General features: G+C 38.8%; 1 protein-coding gene across 1 annotated transcript in view; it reads right to left on the minus strand.

Moving 5' to 3' along the window:
- The window catches only part of SGIP1 (SH3GL interacting endocytic adaptor 1), a 236,717-nt gene that overhangs the window by 80,775 nt on the left and 137,718 nt on the right, over positions 1 to 18,224 (minus strand). Inside the window, exons 10-12 of the mRNA XM_055585555.1 lie at positions 7,170 to 7,215; positions 2,853 to 2,904; positions 562 to 647 (exon numbers count right to left, since the gene is read on the minus strand). Of these exons, the coding sequence (XP_055441530.1) occupies positions 562 to 647; positions 2,853 to 2,904; positions 7,170 to 7,215 (184 nt within the window). The remainder of the gene's footprint in view (positions 1 to 561; positions 648 to 2,852; positions 2,905 to 7,169; positions 7,216 to 18,224) is intronic.

The following is an 18,224-nucleotide window of genomic DNA, read 5'->3' on the forward strand; positions in this document are numbered from 1 at the left end:
AGGTAAATCCAACAATAACAGCCAAAATGATATTTCTCCCATAACATCTTTTTTCTAAGTTGTTAAATGATTTAAGGTCATTCCTGGGTCTTGAGTTTGCAAACTGTGTCTGTTCCGTGAGCAGTCCAATTGACACCTCCACTGATGAGGTGGACAAGAGAGAAAATGTGGTCATAGAGGCTAGATCACAATGACAATGATTATGATTAGGAATTTGAAGGTCTGGCTCCATAGTGATAGCAGTTTGGCTCATAAACCACCTACTCCGTGACCAGTGGGTTGTACAGATTTTCAGTAATTCTTATTGAAAGAAGAGTGAACTTGTTGAAGAGTGAACTTGTTAGCTCTTAGCTACCTCTGGAGGTAAAATTTCAAATCCTGAAATACTAAGAGGTCTGCAAACTAAACTCCCATGCTGATAACACACCTAGATCAGAACTATTCTTTCACATGAAGATCTAGTTATACATCAAAAACATGCCTCAAAAGACATTTACTCTAGACAAGTTATACTTTATTGAAAAGAAAAACAAATCCATAGATACACAGAGTTTTTCCTACCTTCTGTCTTCTGTTCCTCAAAAGCTGATTCTAATGGTGGACCAAAGAGGGGAGCAAGCGCCGTGGTGTCCTCTGAAGGTTTTTTGCTAAATCACACACATTACAGCAAAACATAGAGAAAGGAAATATTAATGTTAAAAGAGATATAAAGCCCTCAAATATCTTCCACAGTAAGGCTGATGTACGTGTGCAATTAGGTACATACATAAATATGCACTCACGCTCTGGAGAGGCTAAAAAGCATATATATGAAGATGTCAAATGTATGTGGACAAAAGAATTGGTAAGAGGTAAGATCCCTGGTTCTCAATGGGGCACCAGGGGGCTGGTCCAACAGAAATAAGACAGAGAGAAACTCTTTCAAAGCATCAGATTCTCTAAACCTAGAAGAGATAATACTAAAGATAACTGTTTATTGCAAAGCACCTTCTTTTCATAAGATCTCAAAAACCATTTATATCTGTCTTCATTGCATCTCTGTGTTGTAGGTAATGCAGAGTATGGTCAGCAAATGTCAGGCACAGGGCAACTAAGGACCAAGCCACCAGGAAGTTCATCTTTGAATAAGAAACTTAGTCTACCAACTTTTAACTTCCATCCTCCCCACTCCACCCTACACAGTAGACTAATTATACCCTCCTAACACCTTAATATTGCACGTCTCAGAAAGAGAAGAATATTGAAAAATCAGGGAGAAAAGAAGGGTAAAAAGTTCAATGCTCATCCTTTTAACTAATTATTGCTTAAATCAATTATTAACAAGAGGCGCATAAATTGTCTCCATTTCTTCCCCAGACCTGATTTCTCTCATTGATTCTAATTAGTTTTATGTGTTTGCTGGGGGATAAGAGGTGAAGAGGAGAGGAGAGGGATTAGAGGAGGAGGGAAAGGTAAAAGGATCCAGCGTTTAGATAGAAATAGGAGTCTTTGCACGGAAACACCACTTATGTTCACAAGACTTACTTATCCCAAGGATTGCACAGTATGAAAATATAATGCCTTGCCAAAATCAGAAAACAAAATAGAACATTCTTCTGGTGTCTGATGTAGAATGTATCACAAAACTGTATCCAACTGAACAGGCTGCTCTTTTTTTAAAACACTTTTAATTGCAAAATAATTGGTTTACAATGTTGTGTTGGTTTCTGCCATACAAAAATGTACATCAGCCATAAGTGTACAAATGTCACCTCCCTCTTGAACCTTCCTACCCATCCCCCCATCTCACCTCTCTGTGTCATCACAGAGCACCAGGTTGAGCTTCCTGTGTTATACAGCGACTTCCATTACCATATTTTCATATGGTAATATACATACATCAATGCTATTCTCAATTTGTCCCACCCGCTCCTTCCCTCGTTGGGGCCACAATTCTGTTCTCTACATCTGTGTCTCTATTCCTGACCTGCAAATAGGTTCATCAGTACCATTTTTCTAGATCCCATATATATCCATTAATATATGATATTTGTTTTGTTCTTTCTGACTTACTTCACTCTGTATAACAGGCTCTAGGTTCATCCACCTCACTAAAACAGACTCAAATTCATTTCTCTTTGTGGATGAGTAATATTCCATTGTATGTATGAACCACAACTTCTTTTATCCATTTGTTTGTTGATGGACATCTAGGTTGTTTCCATGTCCTGGCTGATGTAAATAGTGCTGCAGTGAATACTGGGGTACACGTGTCTTTTTGAATCATGGTTTTCTCAGGTTATATGCCCAGTAGTGGGATTGTTGCATCATACGGTAATTTTATTCCTAGTTTTTAAAGGAATCTTCCTACTGTCTTCCATAGTGGCTGTATCAATTTACATTTCCACCAACAGAATAAGAGTGTTCCCTTTCACCACACCCTCTCCAGGGTTTATTGTTTGTAGGCTTTTTGATGATGACATTCTGTCCCATGTGAGGTGATACCTCATTGTAGTTTTGATTCACATTTCTCTAATAATAACAGGCTACTATTTGTAGGGCAATATAATCATAGTTCAGATCAGCATTCCATATACCAAATGATGTGTTCCCATAGACCTTTAACTCTCTCATTAGTGTAGGGTTGCATATTCTGATAGATGTTACTTTAGATGACTACAGAGTACTTCCTTAATGGTCTCCCTCGGTCTGCACTTAGGTGAAATGATAACATATTTAAATCTGTGATGACCTACACACAGGGCAGACCCTTTGTTATTAGATGCTGAGAGTTTAGCTCAAAGGAGATTTGTTCCATTGTTACCAGTGCATGATACCTTGCATAAAACACAACTAACATCTTTCATGCTCACCTTATGAGCTCTGGAGTTGGTGTGGAACGCCTGGGTCTCGCTACTTCTTCACCTGATGCATAGGACAAAGAAAGTTTTTAGGCATATTTTTACCATTTTTTCTTTTATGTCTTATGAGCTATGTTTGAAAACAGAGATTTAAATCCCACGAATAGGCAACTCCATGTGAAAACTTTGCAAGACAAACCCACAGGAACAAACTCTCTCCCCTGGCAATGCAACAGTCATATATTAGGCATAAGTAGTAGCATTTTCTTCGGCATTTATAAAACCTTATCAAGGAATTACCATGATGAGCCATCAAATGGAAGATCTGTACACTGCAGAGCTTAGTGGAATAGCACACTGTTCTTTGAAAGCCTGTTGCCTTGATCAGTTCTGCATTTCAATTACCATGAGAATACCAAGCCAGGCCATATGTACACAGTGCATGAATCCAGCATTCTCTGCCTGTTCTTTTCTTGAAATGCCAAGAAAATGTTATACCTTTAACTAGGAACCATTCATTTAAAATTTCCTAGAATGTGCTGTATGCAGCAGAAGAAAATCTGCCACATGTATATTATAACCTATCTCACATCACTTTGGTGTACTAAAATTTTCATATCAAATACACAAGAATGGGCATTGCAGCTACCTTCAGTTCCTTCTGCCCTCCTCCTCTCCCTACCCCAATTAGCAAACACACACTTGATTAAATTCATTTCTGAAGTCAAATGATACAGCATGTGTGCTCAGTCACTTCAGTTGTGTCCAATTCTTTGTGACCCCATGGACTGTAGCCTGCCAGGATCCTCTGTCCATGGAGATTCTCCAGGCAAGAATATTGGACTGAATTGCCATTTCCTTCTCCAAGGAAGGTAATAGCAATGTTTATTCAAAAACATATTCACTTTCAGGATTTAAATATTAATCATTCAGAACCCACTGAGCCCTTTTATCATTACAGGATTTCTTTGCTGTAGACATTCATCAGCCTTAAAAATCAAGCTCAAAAATTTATATGTCAAATGTATATATACTCCAAGATCCAGGGAACTGTTTTGTCTTTTAAATTGTACTCTATTTCTGGTAGCTAAGATATACTTACTGGATAAGTTCCTTTTAATTGCACCCTAGAATTAGAAATAGACACTATAAGGTTTAAGACCACATATACGTACAATATGTATATTTCTGTCATTGCAATTAAACTGAACTTAAAGAAATGCAGATGGAGAAAAATGAATTTTTTTTCAGAATTGCATTCAAGTTAAAAATTATAGACACCCACATATAAATAAAATTTTCACTTTACTCAAAGGTTACCAAGAGGAAGGGAAAGTAATAAATATTCCAAACCAGGAAAAAAAAAAAACAAACAAAACCCTTACCTGGGTAGATTTAGTAAATTAAAGTTAAAAAAAAAAAATCTTGAAATCTAGCATACAAGAAAGTAAATCCAAGTTTAACTTGTGTTTAATTTTTAAAAATTATATGTATGAGGTGTATTCTCTGCTCTTATTGAATGGGGTCCATAAGCTGCTTGTAGAAACAGTCATTAGTTGACTAATGCAATTTTTAAAGATTCATGTGGAAAATGTTAAAAGCAAGGAAAATTTGAAGGCATTACCTCTGAATGGACTGATCTATTCAGGGAACCAGAGAATTCCATTCTTCCCTACTCATGCTCTCTACCTCAGTTTCTTTTACATGCCTGCCATAGGGGCACCAATCTATCAAGTGGGAATCATTCCTTTAGCTCAAGGCATTGTGATCCTATTGGAATGCAAATTTCCCTGGCAAGAATAATCTGAGAAGGTCATTTTCAGATTTTTTTCAGGCCCTAGCAGAAACTTTTTTTGGTAACAAAGGATTAGTTCAAAATCACCATGAAAGGTTCTTAGAATGTGATGCTTCCAGAAAAGTAGACCACTAGAAGCATGGTCTCATAAGATGGGCATGGGTTGGCAGGGCCTCCTTAGGAGAATGACAGGGGCAGAGTTTAGGATGGGGAACTGCAAGAACAAGAAACTTTTCAAAACTCATACAATTAAAAGTTTGGTGGGTGATAGCCAAACACACATTTATTTCTACTCCTACTTTAGTAAAGGCTCAATCTGGTGGTCACAGATTTTTCTTCTCTCAAATGATAGCATAACAACTTAGGACAAATATAGCATCTCTGTAACAGACCTGTAAGAATCTTCTTTCCCTCTTTCCTAAGGTTTTATCAAAATTTTGTCTCATTATGAAATCATTTGCAATAGCGGAACAGTTTCAGAATGAATAAGGATCCACTAGATGTTTTCTGGTGACTGGCCTAATCTCTCAAACTATATTTTCTGGCTTGTCTTGCCTAATAATATAATTTGCATACATGTGCCACATAGAGATTATTATGTTATTAGGAAAAATCTTTTTAAATTAATAAACACTTTATTTAATAAACATTTTAAATCAGTATTTTTAATTAACATACTTGTTTCAATTAATGCCTATATTAAATAAATATGATCATTTAAATCAGCTATGGTCATTATGAGAGTTTTGATACAGGTTGGCTTTTGGAAAATAAGACTCCATAGACAAAATAATAAGACAACAATTGTTTAAATGTAATTCAAATGGTTTTTCAGGTTGGAGAGCCTCAAATAGTCAGATTTTTATTAAAAAGGTCTGAAGGAAAAGATTGGGGGCTTTAGATCCAAGTAGTCAATCATGAGGTTGACATTGAGGGAATAGGACCTATTTAGTATAAAGAGACCTGAAATTAAGGAGCTGGGGGACCCCAGAAGCTGTATTGAAGACCTTTTGATCTCTGTCTTACCCCTTTATTTAAAATGTAATACTCATGAAACCAAGAAAGATATACAGTTTATTTGTTTGGTATTTGTTGGTATTCATCATTTCCCAGTGTATCAATTCATTTGAAAGACATTTATTGCTGAGAGGTACTAGACAAGAAGCCCCTGTAATATTTTACTAAATATTCCTCATGAATGAACAATCACTATTCAAGAGGAAGCAAGACATGGCAGAAATATGCAAGCAAACTGTTATTTAGAAATTAGAAAGAATAAAATCACATCAATTTAGAAAGGAACAGATGTTCGAACCATCAGCAGTAAGCGTTCATCAACAGAAAAGAAAGTCCCATTGTCCCTGGATCTGGCATACAGATCTCTGATGGCCTTGATGTCAATGCGGGACAAATCCAAAGCAAGGTTAAGGTGATATTGACCACACAAACCACATTCAGGAAAAACGCCTATTGATTCTAAAACCTTCTCCTCCCTAAGTGACCACATTTTCCTTCTCTAAAGGACTGTTATTATAGGTAGACTGTGAATAGACTTCCCGCATTTTGAATTAGTTAATTCACTCTTTTCCTTTTATTAAAAAAAGGAGTAACTTGTCATAATCTGAGACGTTACCCAACTGCTGGACTGGAATCAGCCATATAGTCCCTGCAGGTGGTATTTTTGATCATCAACTCTGTGGCTTAATCAGAGAACCACAGCTTGTCAGCTGGCACAGAATATTTGCCTCCAGGAGTAACTGATTGATCAAATTGGCATAGGCCTAATTTCCAAGAGCATTATTTCAGTTCCATTACCTCTCTCAAGGGACTGACCAGGCAGGTGGAGGTTATTTCAAACATAGCAAAGACTCTTCTTGTTGCTTCAAATTTATCACACTTTCAACCTAAGGAAACTGACTAAGATTTACTCTGGACAGTGCAAACTAATACTGGTTTGTCTTCAGTGATGAAATATATATATGTGACAACCTAGAAAGATTGACTTGAAAGCATGTCTATTTCTCCCAAGATAAAAATTATGATTATGCATGATTGTATATCAGTATACTGACAAATATGAGTTATGGTCCAAGGACTTATATTAAATTTAGGTTTGAAAACAACGTGGCTTACACATTCCTGGTTTTCTTTACAGTTTTCTTATTCTATTATCACCTTGCTATAAATGTCTATGCTGATTTCTGGATAATCTCCAGAGCTTGCATACATGCACACCACACACACACACACACACACACACACACACACACTCACACACACACCACATTTTTCACATTTAGCACTGGGAGTTGGGATACCTATTGTATTAGTTTAGTTTGTTATGGAAACATGCTCTGATGATCCTAAAACATGCTCTTGACACATATAAGACCAGAGACTTACAGCCACTAAACCTAATTTGTCTGCCTCATTTACACTGGGTTATCATAAATTTAATGAGACAACCTGGCCACCTTGCCTAGGCAACAGTTATCTCTATACAGGTTTAAGGTAAAAATGTTGAGGGTTCTTACCGGGCTGCGCCTCTGTGATCAGCAAAAAGGAAGAGAGAACAGATACCTAGTCAGAGAATGATGGATCAGTCAACAGGCTTGGGTAATAGAAGACTTCATAAATAACTAACTAAACACTCACTCCAAGTAATCAGGCCAAAGGAAGGCAGGCAATCATTGTGTTTGTGGCTTATTTAAATCAAGGAGGTTTTGGAGAACTTTAAAGGGAATATTATCCACTGTATGATATAGCTTTGCTAATGGGTACCAGTTTCAGTTATGTGTACGTACAGACAAAGCAGAAACATACAAGAAAACTTTACTGATAGCTTTAAATGTCTTGTCATAAGGAGTTTTCTTCATAATGTTTGAGGAGGGGAATTTTAGAGACGGTAGTACAGAGAAAACTGTTTTCCCACACAATAGAGTGTTAGCACACATCATAGATGTGATGGATTTCCCACATAATTCAGGCTTTAATCAGAATCTCCAAAAATCAGAGAGCAGGGTAAGAGATACCTCTTCTTTGCCTGGTTTTTCTCTTTAGTGTTTGGTGAAATGAGTGCTGATAAGAACTTTTTGAAAAGTCTGTGTTCTTGGCCTAGTGACTTAAGCAGCCTCTACAAATGGATAGAATGTGACGGGGAAGATGAGGAGCTCCTGAGAAGTGCAGGTGGGAATGATAAAAACTGTCCAGCAGCAATAAAACACTGTGGGCCAGATGCCTGGAAAAATACAAGATGCTGACATTCAACTTCTTTCTTTCACTCTTCAAACCTTGATCATGGCTGCTATCAATTTACCCCAACAACCTCTGGTTGCTCTCCCTCTTTAGGCTTTGTCTTTAGTAACAAGAGTGACTGTGATGCGAATGGAGAAGCAGCTGTTTCTTAGTTTCATTTTCAGGAATATGGCTTAGCCCATGAGTTCACCAGAGGTTGCCTGGAACCCAGTGCTGCCCAATTTCAAAATCTGGGCAGGAAGCACAAACTCAGAAGTATCTAGAAGGTTGCTTAATGAAAAAGATGATTCTACCCTCTAGAACACAAACAAGAAATAAAAGCCTATAGTCATTTATACCTGGGGGCTTCCACGGATCTCTAGGCCAACTGCCTCTGTGATATAGAGAGCAAAGTGAGGCTTTGAGGTCCAGAGCTAGGAAATGGATACAACCAGAAACAGACTTGAGAGCTCAGGTCTGCTAAACTCATGTTTTTTCTAGGACATCAAGCCTGATGTTGTTGGAGGACTCCAAAGACAGGGAGCCAGGAATTGGTAAGTAAGCTAGGATTTTAGAAATACTTACTCTAGTTGATTTTACTTGTAATATTTTAGACGTTATTATGTGCCATAGTTTTCTGATTCTGTTCCATATTGATCCCACTTTTCTTATAAATATATGCATGATGCAATTTAAATAAAATTAGAAAAAAGGACACATGAATATGTATTTCTTGGCTTAAATTCTTTTACTGACAAATTGTTACTGTCTTTTGAGAGAAATTCAAGCACTCTTTTATATAAAGATTTAGAGTTTATAATTCTTTACTGACCAGGCTAAAGTTCTTCTCTAAAGAACTTTGTGGGCATTTATGATTTTAGCTTTAATTTCATGGCAAACAAATCATTCTTAAAAGCAGCATAAAATACAGCAAAGAGGGGATTAAAATTGATGCAATTTCCCCCAAGATGATTATGAGAAATAATGCAAAATAAAATGTATATTTCAACTATGCAGAGGCAGAAACTTAAATTCAATAATCTTTACTAAGATTATAGAGGACATTTGTCAAAATAACTTCAATTATATTAATTCACCCAAATTAAGTTCAATCAGTTAAAAACCTATATAGTTTAATCAATAGTTCCTGTTTGTATGTTTTCTAGTAAGGTAACATGAAAAAAGGAACCTCAAGTAACAGCTGTTGAAATTCAGGTAGTCACAAGCTTATTCACAAGAATCCAGAAGATCCAGCTAAAAGCTGTGAAAAGCTCAGACCCAAAAGCTTCAAGGTCCATAATTAAAAGCTATCTGAAACCTTCAAAAGGAAAGGGATTCCATAAGCCAAACTGAAAGGCGTTTTCTACACTAATTATCACCTTTAAGGAGCATAAAGTGGTTGTAGGTTTTGCTGAACAGCAAAATCATTCTCAACCAGGAGGGGAGGGTCTTTCCTGTCAATAGTTTATTTTACTCTTTTTCCTGTCATTTCCCCAGAATTCTGAGGCCTTTAGCATTCCATCTTTGTTCTACCAATATATAGAATTTGCTTCAAGGTAGAAGGAAACATTCAGCATCTGATCTTGATATATTCTGGAAGCTGAACACTCTCTGTGTTGAACTGCAAACTCAAAAGCATGCAGGGCAAGGAGCAGGAAAGCTATGGATCAGGGCACGAGAGTTTCATGGAGCTTTGGTGAAGTGGCCACAACTCAGCGCCACTTGAACACAAATGATGGGCCTAATCCTGCCGAATCTTCAGAGTTGTCAGAGAACAGGCCTATTGATTCTGGTTTTTAAATGGCAATCAGATTGTTTGCATGACCAAACAAAACATCTTTTCAGTTGTTCAGAATCTGCAGGTGGCCACTTTGTCTCTGATTGCAGACATTTGTATCACACATAATAAGCTCTCAGTGAATTTTTTATATACTGTTATTATTATTTCACCTGATTACTCAAACAGGGACGTTGCAGTTGGTCTATTTGTTTTCTGAACAAATTTCCTGTGTTCCTAGTTAAACATTAATTGTTCAGTTCCTCAACTTTTCTCGATCTTCTGATGCATTCTGGAGAAGGTACTGAAAAGCATTTTATTTCCCCCTCTACTTGTATTTTGATGTTCAAGTTAGAGATCAGATTTACTTTGTATTTTGAGGCTATTTTCAAAATGGGTATACTCTGCTAATTTATGATTTGGTCATTAGAATGAAGATCTTTGCTTAGAATATTTTGCATTTTTAAAATTTATATACTCTGCCATTTGAATACGCCTTCTAAAAGAAAATATTTCAGTACATGTCCTCACAGTATCCTTATCCTACACCAGCCTTGTTTTGTTTATTTTTTGCACAAAAGGATTAATTTAAATTCAGCCAACTAGGATAACTTAAGTCTTTGCCAATACGCATAAGTGTTTTGAGACATTTATAAAAAGAAGTCACCAAACACAATCTGTCCAGCTTGTCAAAAATCACTAAATAACCAGCATCAGGTTTTGAAGCTTTACAACATCCTCATTTGCTAAAATTCAGCGGTATAGGGAAACACCAGAAAATGCGTGAAAAGCCACAAAGCACTAAACAAATATTATTTTTATGCAGTCTAGTCATAGCAAATTCAGTGATTCATGGTAGTGAATTTTCTAGGAAAGAATTAGCATATATGATCATTTTGTTTATTATTATGACACTAATCAATATTCTTATTTGCTTTTTTTTTTTTTTTTTTTTAATTTTATTTTATTTTTAAACTTTACATAACTGTATTAGATTTGCCAAATATCAAAATGAATCCGCCACAGGTTTACATGTGTTCCCCATCCTGAACCCTCCTCCCTCCTCCCTCCCCATTCCATCCCTCTGGGTCGTCCCAGTGTACCAGCCCCAAGCATCCAGTATCGTGCATCGAACCTGGCGGCAACTCATTTCATACATGATATTTTACATGTTTCAATGCCATTCTCCCAAATCTTCCCACCCTCTCCCTCTCCCACAGAGTCCATAAGACTGTTCTATACATCAGTGTCTCTTTTGCTATCTTGTACACAGGGTTATTGTTACCATCTTTCTAAATTCCATATATATGCGTTAGTATACTGTATTGGTGTTTTTCTTTCTGGCTTACTTCACTCTGTATAATAGGCTCCAGTTGCTTTTAAATGCTTTAGGGTAATCTATCTGGCAAGCATCTATTGGAAGCCCCCACCCCTGCCAATTGCTGTGTTTGTCTATATTTAAATTTGTTTCTATAACCTCTTACAAGTCAGATGACAGTGAATGCCTATCAAATCCAATAAGACTTCGTAGACATAATCTTCTGAAACTCCATATGGGAAGAGAAGCAAAGAGCCTGTTACTAGCCGAGACATCACTAAAAGTTCCCTGGGTTGGATATCAACAACATGGGCATTACCCAAGAAAAATGAATCAGGGCAGCAAGAGGAAAACTCATCCTTAAAGGCACAGCTAGCAATGAAATGGAGTACTTACAGTTGAAACTGCTGTAAGAACAACAGGAGAAAAGCCAATGAAGAATAGGAAATTTTTAAAGCACCATGGGTAAACTTCAGGCTATTTAATCTTGTTAATATTTGAAGTGGCCAAGTTTGGATAATTCAGAGAAAGATTCAGAGTCAAAGAGAATAAATGAAATGGGCAAAATATCAAAAAGGTTACTGAAGCACACCAACAATACATGTGTCACATAGCATGTGACACAGAGTTGACTCTCAGTTACTCAGAAGTGGGCCATTCCATTTATTAATAATTAATTGTGATACGTACTAATTTTATGCTTGGGAACAAAGTCATGGAGTCCATATTTTGATAAACTGTAATATTTTGATTCCATCTTTTGTTCTTCCTTTGTCTTCTGCTCTTCCTTCCTCCAATCCCATGAAATTGCTATCAGTGCATTTCCTGTACGTAGTATAGAGACTGCCAGGCTTGGGTGAGAGGGCAGGATGGGAGGTCTAGCAATTATTGCAGCATCCACTTAGGTGAGGTCAATAGACAACCAACCACTTCTCAGTGGGTGTTAACGTGGAAATACAATATTTTCATATTTTCCACTGGAGAGGTCACCTGTATCAGCATCCTGGGATCATGTTCCCAATAAACTAGGCAGAGCAGCCCAGAACAATGAAATTTTTTTTTTAGTAGGTCAGTTTCATTGTTGCTCTAAAAAAAACAAAAAACATGTAGATACATTTTATCAGATTTGTGCTGCCACTGAAAATCACCCCAGTGATAAAAAGGACCATGTAAGAGGTGATTGGCACCCCACTCCAGTACTCTTGCTTGGAAAATCCCATGGACGGAGGAGCCTGGTAGGCTGTGGTCCATGGGGTCGCTGAGAGTCAGACACGACTGAGCGACTTCACTGTCACCTTTCACTTTCATGCATTGGAGAAGGAAATGGCAACCCACTCCAGTGTTCTTGCCTGGAGAATCCCAGGGATGGCTGAGCCTGGCGGGCTGCCATCTATGGGGTCGCACAGAGTCGGACACGACTGAAGCGACTTAGCAGCAGCAGCAAGAGGTGATTTGCGATTTATAAAGATCTTCTTTATTATCTCTGACAACTCCAGAAGGGGATAATTTTTCTGATTAATTAAAAAAAAAAGAAGAGAAAAAGACAACTTGCTTCTCCTAGGATGGATTCACAAGCATTCACTCAGGATGCTATCATGCTGTATATTACCAAAAAAGTAACAAAAAAATATATGTAGCTTGATGAACCCAAATAGAAGCTGCAATAAATGGAACTTAACACTAAAATATTTTATTATATGCCTGTGTGACTGGGGTAGAGGTGAATCTTTACAAAATTACTCCGTGGCCCTTAATAACAGGCTTGGAAAATCACTTAGCAACCAGCTTCCTCTTTTCCTCATGGGGCATAATTAGGCCATGTCCTATTTGTTTTTAAAATTCAGAATCTTGTTTAGGTGTTAAATACAGTCAGTCATTAGATATACAGACAGTGAAAATGGACAGAATAAACAATGTTTGGCAAAGATATAGAAAGAATTTGTTGTTTCTTACCGGACTTTTCCTCTAAAAGCGTAAGCATGGAAAGAAAAAATAAACAGAAAATGAAAGAGGTGAAATGTGTATTCAAGAAGATGCAGCTCAAGGCTCAGAATAACCTTACTTTAAAGCAGCTCCCCAAGGCATGGCTTTTATAAAGGCTTCCTGTAGGCATCAATACGGTCATTCCTAGGCTTTAGACAAAACATGCCACTTAGTGATATTGTTTTAAGCTATAGGCACTTGAAACCAGCAAATTCGGGGAGAAACTTTGTCTGAACAACCCTAAACTGCCTAAAGATAAATCTTCCAGAAACAACCCAATTGTCATACGAGTATAATCAACAAGGGAGAGGAGATGAGACGTCAACACCATATCCAGAGAAACTTTGCCACAAACTATCACACTTCCCATCTGTGCTTCCAAAGGCCCATTCATGGTCCCTAAAAATCATTTACTCTCCCCTTAGATGCCTCCTTCCTTCTCCCTATTAAGATGGCATTTAGCCCTGAATTCTGAAACCACTCATTTTTCCTGAGGGTCTGCCAGGTATACATGAATAGACATGTTAATAAACTTATGTTTGTTTTTCCTTTGTTGATCTGTCTTTGCTTGAGTCACAGCTGAAAACCTAAGATGGGTAGATGTAGTTTTGCTTCCTTTCCAAGATCAAGTGATAGAGACATGGGTGTGGTTTCCATTTGAGCACATTCTAAGCTCTTTTTGAATAGCTTCAGTTCAGTTCAAAAACTCAGTCATGTCTGACTCTTTTTTTTTTTTTAATTTTATTTTATTTTTAAACTTTACATAATTGTATTAGTTTTGCCAAATATCAAAATGAATCCGCCACAGGTATACATGTCTGACTCTTTGTGACCCCAGGGACTGCAGCACACCAGCCTTCCCTGTCCTTCACTATCTCTCAGAGCTTACTCAAACTCATGTCCACTGAGTCAGTGATGCCATCCAACCATCTCATCCTCTGTCGTCCCCTTCTCCTCCCACCCTCCATCTTTCCCAGCATCAGGGTCTTTTCAAATTAGTCAGTTCTTCGCATCAGGTAGCCAAAGTATTGGAGTTTCAGCTTCAACATCAGTCCTTCCAAAGAACGTTCAGGACTTATTTCCTTTAGGATGGACTTGTTGGATTTCCTTGCATTCTAAGGAACTTTCAAGAGTCTTCTCCAACACCACAGCTCAAAAGTATCAATTCTTCGGCGCTCAGCTTTCCTTATAGAACAACTCTCACATCCATACATGATTGCTGGAAAAACCAAAGCTTTGACTAGACAGACCTTTGTTGGCAAAGTAATGTCTCTGCTTTTTAATATGCTGTCTAGGTTGGTCATAGCTTTTCTTCCAAGGAGCAAGCGTCTTTTAATTTCATGGCTGCAATCACCATCTGCAGTGATTTTGGAGCCCCCCCCAAATAAAGTCTGCCACTATTTCCACTGTTTCCCCATTTATTTGCCATGAAGTGATGGGACCAGATGCCATGACCTTAGTTTTCTGAATGTTGAGCTTTAAGCCAACCTTTTCACTCTCTCCTTTCACTTTCATCAAGAGGCTCTTTAGTTCTTCACTTTCTGCCATAGGGTGGTGTCATCTGCATATCTGAGGATATTGATATTTCTCCCAGCAATCTTGATTCCAGCTTGTGCTTAATCCAGCCCAGCGTTTCTCATGATGTACTATGCATATAAGTTAAATAAGCAGGGTGACAATATACAGCCTTGATGTACTCCTTTTCCTCTTTGGAACCAGTCTGTTTTTCCATGTCCAGTTCTAACTGTTGCTTCCTGACCTGCATATCGCTTTCTCAGAGGCTTACTTTTATCAAATAGACTTTGAAAATAGAAAATTATCCTTGATATTATTGAAAGTGAAAGAAAGTGAAAGTGAAGTCGCTCAGTCGTGTCCGACTCTTTGTGACCCCGTGGACTGTAGCCCACCAGGCTTCTCCGTCCATGGGACTCTCCAGGCAAGAATACTGGAGTGGGTTGCCATTTCCTTCTTCAGGGGATCTTCCCGACCCAGGGATCAAACCCAGGTCTCCTGCATTGCAGGCAGATGCTTTAACCTCTGAGCCACCAGGGAAGCATCATTGAAAGGAGCTGGAAAATTCTATGAATGCATTGCAGCCTATCATGAATCTAAAACATGAGATTTTCCCCAAATTCCAATCTTGTCAGGGAATCTGATACCTATTAACTTCTTTCAAGATACTCTATCTAAAACCACCAGTTCTTTCATCCCATCCTTCATTTGTTACCACTCCCCATGGGAAATGACAAATTATTTCCCTGATGAGTTGTCCCTGGCCCCTGGGAATGCTCTTTTCTTTCCTCCACAATTTATTTATTTATTTCTTTGGCCACATCATGCAGCATGTGGGACCTTAGTTCCCTGACCAGGGATTGAACCCAGGTCCCCTGCATTGGAAGTCTTAACCACTGGACAGCCAGGGAAATCCCCTTCACAACTTAATAAAGGCTTCATGTCTTTTTCCATGTTTCATTTCTTAAATCCATCCTTTGCATCATCCCTAGAATTATTTTCTAAAAATAGTGAAGTGAATGTGTTATTCTGCCCTGCAAAAACCTCCCTACTATGTAGAAAATAGAGTTCAAACTCCATTCTGTCATTTAATGTCTTCATGATGGGCTCCAGCTCACCTTCACTCCCTCATCTTCCACTGCTGTCTGTATAAAATCTACACTTAGCTGCAGTCACTCCTTGACATCTCCTGAACATGTAGAACATTCATAGTTCCCTGACTTCTGCTCAGGCTGCTTCTTCAGCTTTGATGCTGTCTTCCTCTCCTTCAAATTGTTGTTGTTGTTTAGTCACTAAGTCATTTCCGACTCTTTGTGACCTCACGGACAGTAGCCTGCTAGGCTCCTCTGTCCATGGGATTTCCCAAGCAGAGATACTGGAGTGGGTTTCCATTTCCTCCTCCAGGGGAATCTTCCTGATCCAGGGATTGAATCCTCATCTCCTGCATTGGCAGGTGGATTCTTTACCTCTGAGCCACCAGGGAAGCCCTCTCCTTCACATACCATCTTACTTATTCTTGAAGGCCAATAGCTCTTCCTCCATGAGGCCTTCCCTAAGGTTCCCAATCAGAGTAAATAGTTCCCTGGCATCTATTAGACTCAGAGAAAACAGGTACACATGGCTAGTATATTTTTTGCAATTCCTATTTTATTCTGTATTACTTTGATATCTCCATTCAATTATTCAGTTCAGTTTAGTCACTCAGTCGTGTCTGACTCCTTGCGACCCCATGGACTGAAACAAGCCAGGCCTCCCTCTCTGTCCATCACCAGCTCCTGGAGTTTACTCAAACTCATGTCCATTGAGTCAGTGATGCCATCCAACCATCTCATCTTCTGTCACCCACTTCTCCCCCTGCCTTCAATCTTTCCCAGCATCAGGGCCTTTTCAAATGAGTCAATTCTTTGCATCAGGTGGCCAAAGTATTGGCGTTTCAGCTTCAGCATCAGTCCCTCCAATGAATATTCAGGACTGATTTCCTTTAATGGACTGGTTGGATCTCCTTGCTGTCCAAGGGACTCTCAAGAGTCTTCCCCAACATTCAGTTATTAGCTCCAAGTAATGATTATGAATGGGCTCTATCTAGCCCCAAACATAGTACAAGGCACACAGTCGGTGCTCAAATCATGTTTATGAATTTTCTTTTTGTGGTCATTAAAACATAATACAAATGTTTTAAGCAGAGTGTCTTTTAAAATCCAGAAAGATGAATTATTCTCTGAAATAAGGCTGAATTGTATATAATATATAGCCCAAGAGATATGGCCCCAGATGTAATGGTTCCTTCACCAGCTCTTATAAATATAAAATTCACTTTGCTTCTATTTAACTGCTGATATCTCTGCCCATTAGTGACCTCAGGGGCTAATATATATTATCAAGACTCCAAGGAAGTGGCACAGCTTTGCACACACATTGATGCAGAGCTATGTGATTGGTTCTCCAGAGTGGAAAGTTCTCCCATAGCAAAAAAATCCCTTGTGTTTCAGCATAACTGAGGATCAGCATAGGGCCCATGTCCTAGGTACTGCTTTCAGACCCAGACCATTGCTAACTAGTACAGAGAAGTGAGAATTATTAAGGTCCAGAATTTACAAACAAAAAGAATTTTGGGGTTAAAATCAAATAGCTTCAAAGGAGTTGTCATGGAGGGAGATGCAAACGTTATTATATAGTCAGATGAATTTAATCCCTTATTTTCTGGATGCTTTTGAATAAGACATAGTGTTTCTCAATTCCATTTTGTAAAGTAGGGACTGTGAAGAAAGCTGAGTGCTGAAGAATTGATGCTTTTGAACTGTGGTGTTGGAGAAGACTCCTTAGAGTCCCTTGGACTGCAAGGAGATCCAACCAGTCCATTCTGAAGGAGATCAGCCCTGGGTGTTCTTTGGGGGGAATGATGCTAAAGCTGAAGCTCCAGTACTTTGGCCACCTCATGCGAAGAGTTGACTCATTGGAAAAGACTCTGATGCTGGGAGGGATTGGGGGCAAGAGGAGAAGGGGATGACAGAGGATGAGATGGCTGGATGGCATCACTGATTCGATGGACGTGAGTCTCAGTGAACTCCGGGAGTTGGTGATGGACAGGGAGGCCTGGCATGCTGCCGTTCATGGGGTCGCGAAGAGTCAGACACGACTGAGTGACTGAACTGAACTGAAAGTAGGGATGATGTTGTCTTATAGAACTGTTATGAGGATTAAAAGATGTGAATGATAGTGACAGGTAATGTTCACTGAGACTTTACTATTATTGTTTAGCTTTATGAGGTTGGTGTCATTGTTACCTCTTATTTACCAGTGAGGAAAAGGAGGCTCAGATGAGCTCCAAGATCACGTGGCCACAAAAGCTGAGAGTGGGACTGGATCCCTGCTTCTCTAATTCCAGAGAACCTTGGCAGGGTGGGTCGTTTGTACTTTAGTCCATCAGTCATGTCCGACTGTTTTGTGACCCTATAGACTGTAGCCCACCAGACTCCTCTGTCCATGGGATTTCCCAGGCAGGAATACTGGAGGGGGTTGCTGTTTCCTTCTCCTGGGGATGTTCCCAACCCAGAGATTGAACTCACATCTCCTGAAGTGGCAGGTGGATTCTTTACCATTGAGCCACCAGGGAAACCCAGTTCCCACAGTCCTTATCAGCACTGGGATTTGGAAACAACAGAGCTGAAAGCTTATAGATTGCAGAGTCTGGAAAATAATCTTGGATTTTTCCAATGGAAGGAGTTAAATAGATCATGCGGTCTATCATACCAGGTCACAGGGAAT

This window comes from Bubalus kerabau, chromosome 6 (genome assembly GCF_029407905.1).
Source record: "Bubalus kerabau isolate K-KA32 ecotype Philippines breed swamp buffalo chromosome 6, PCC_UOA_SB_1v2, whole genome shotgun sequence".
In the NCBI taxonomy this organism is placed as follows: domain Eukaryota; kingdom Metazoa; phylum Chordata; class Mammalia; order Artiodactyla; family Bovidae; genus Bubalus; species Bubalus kerabau.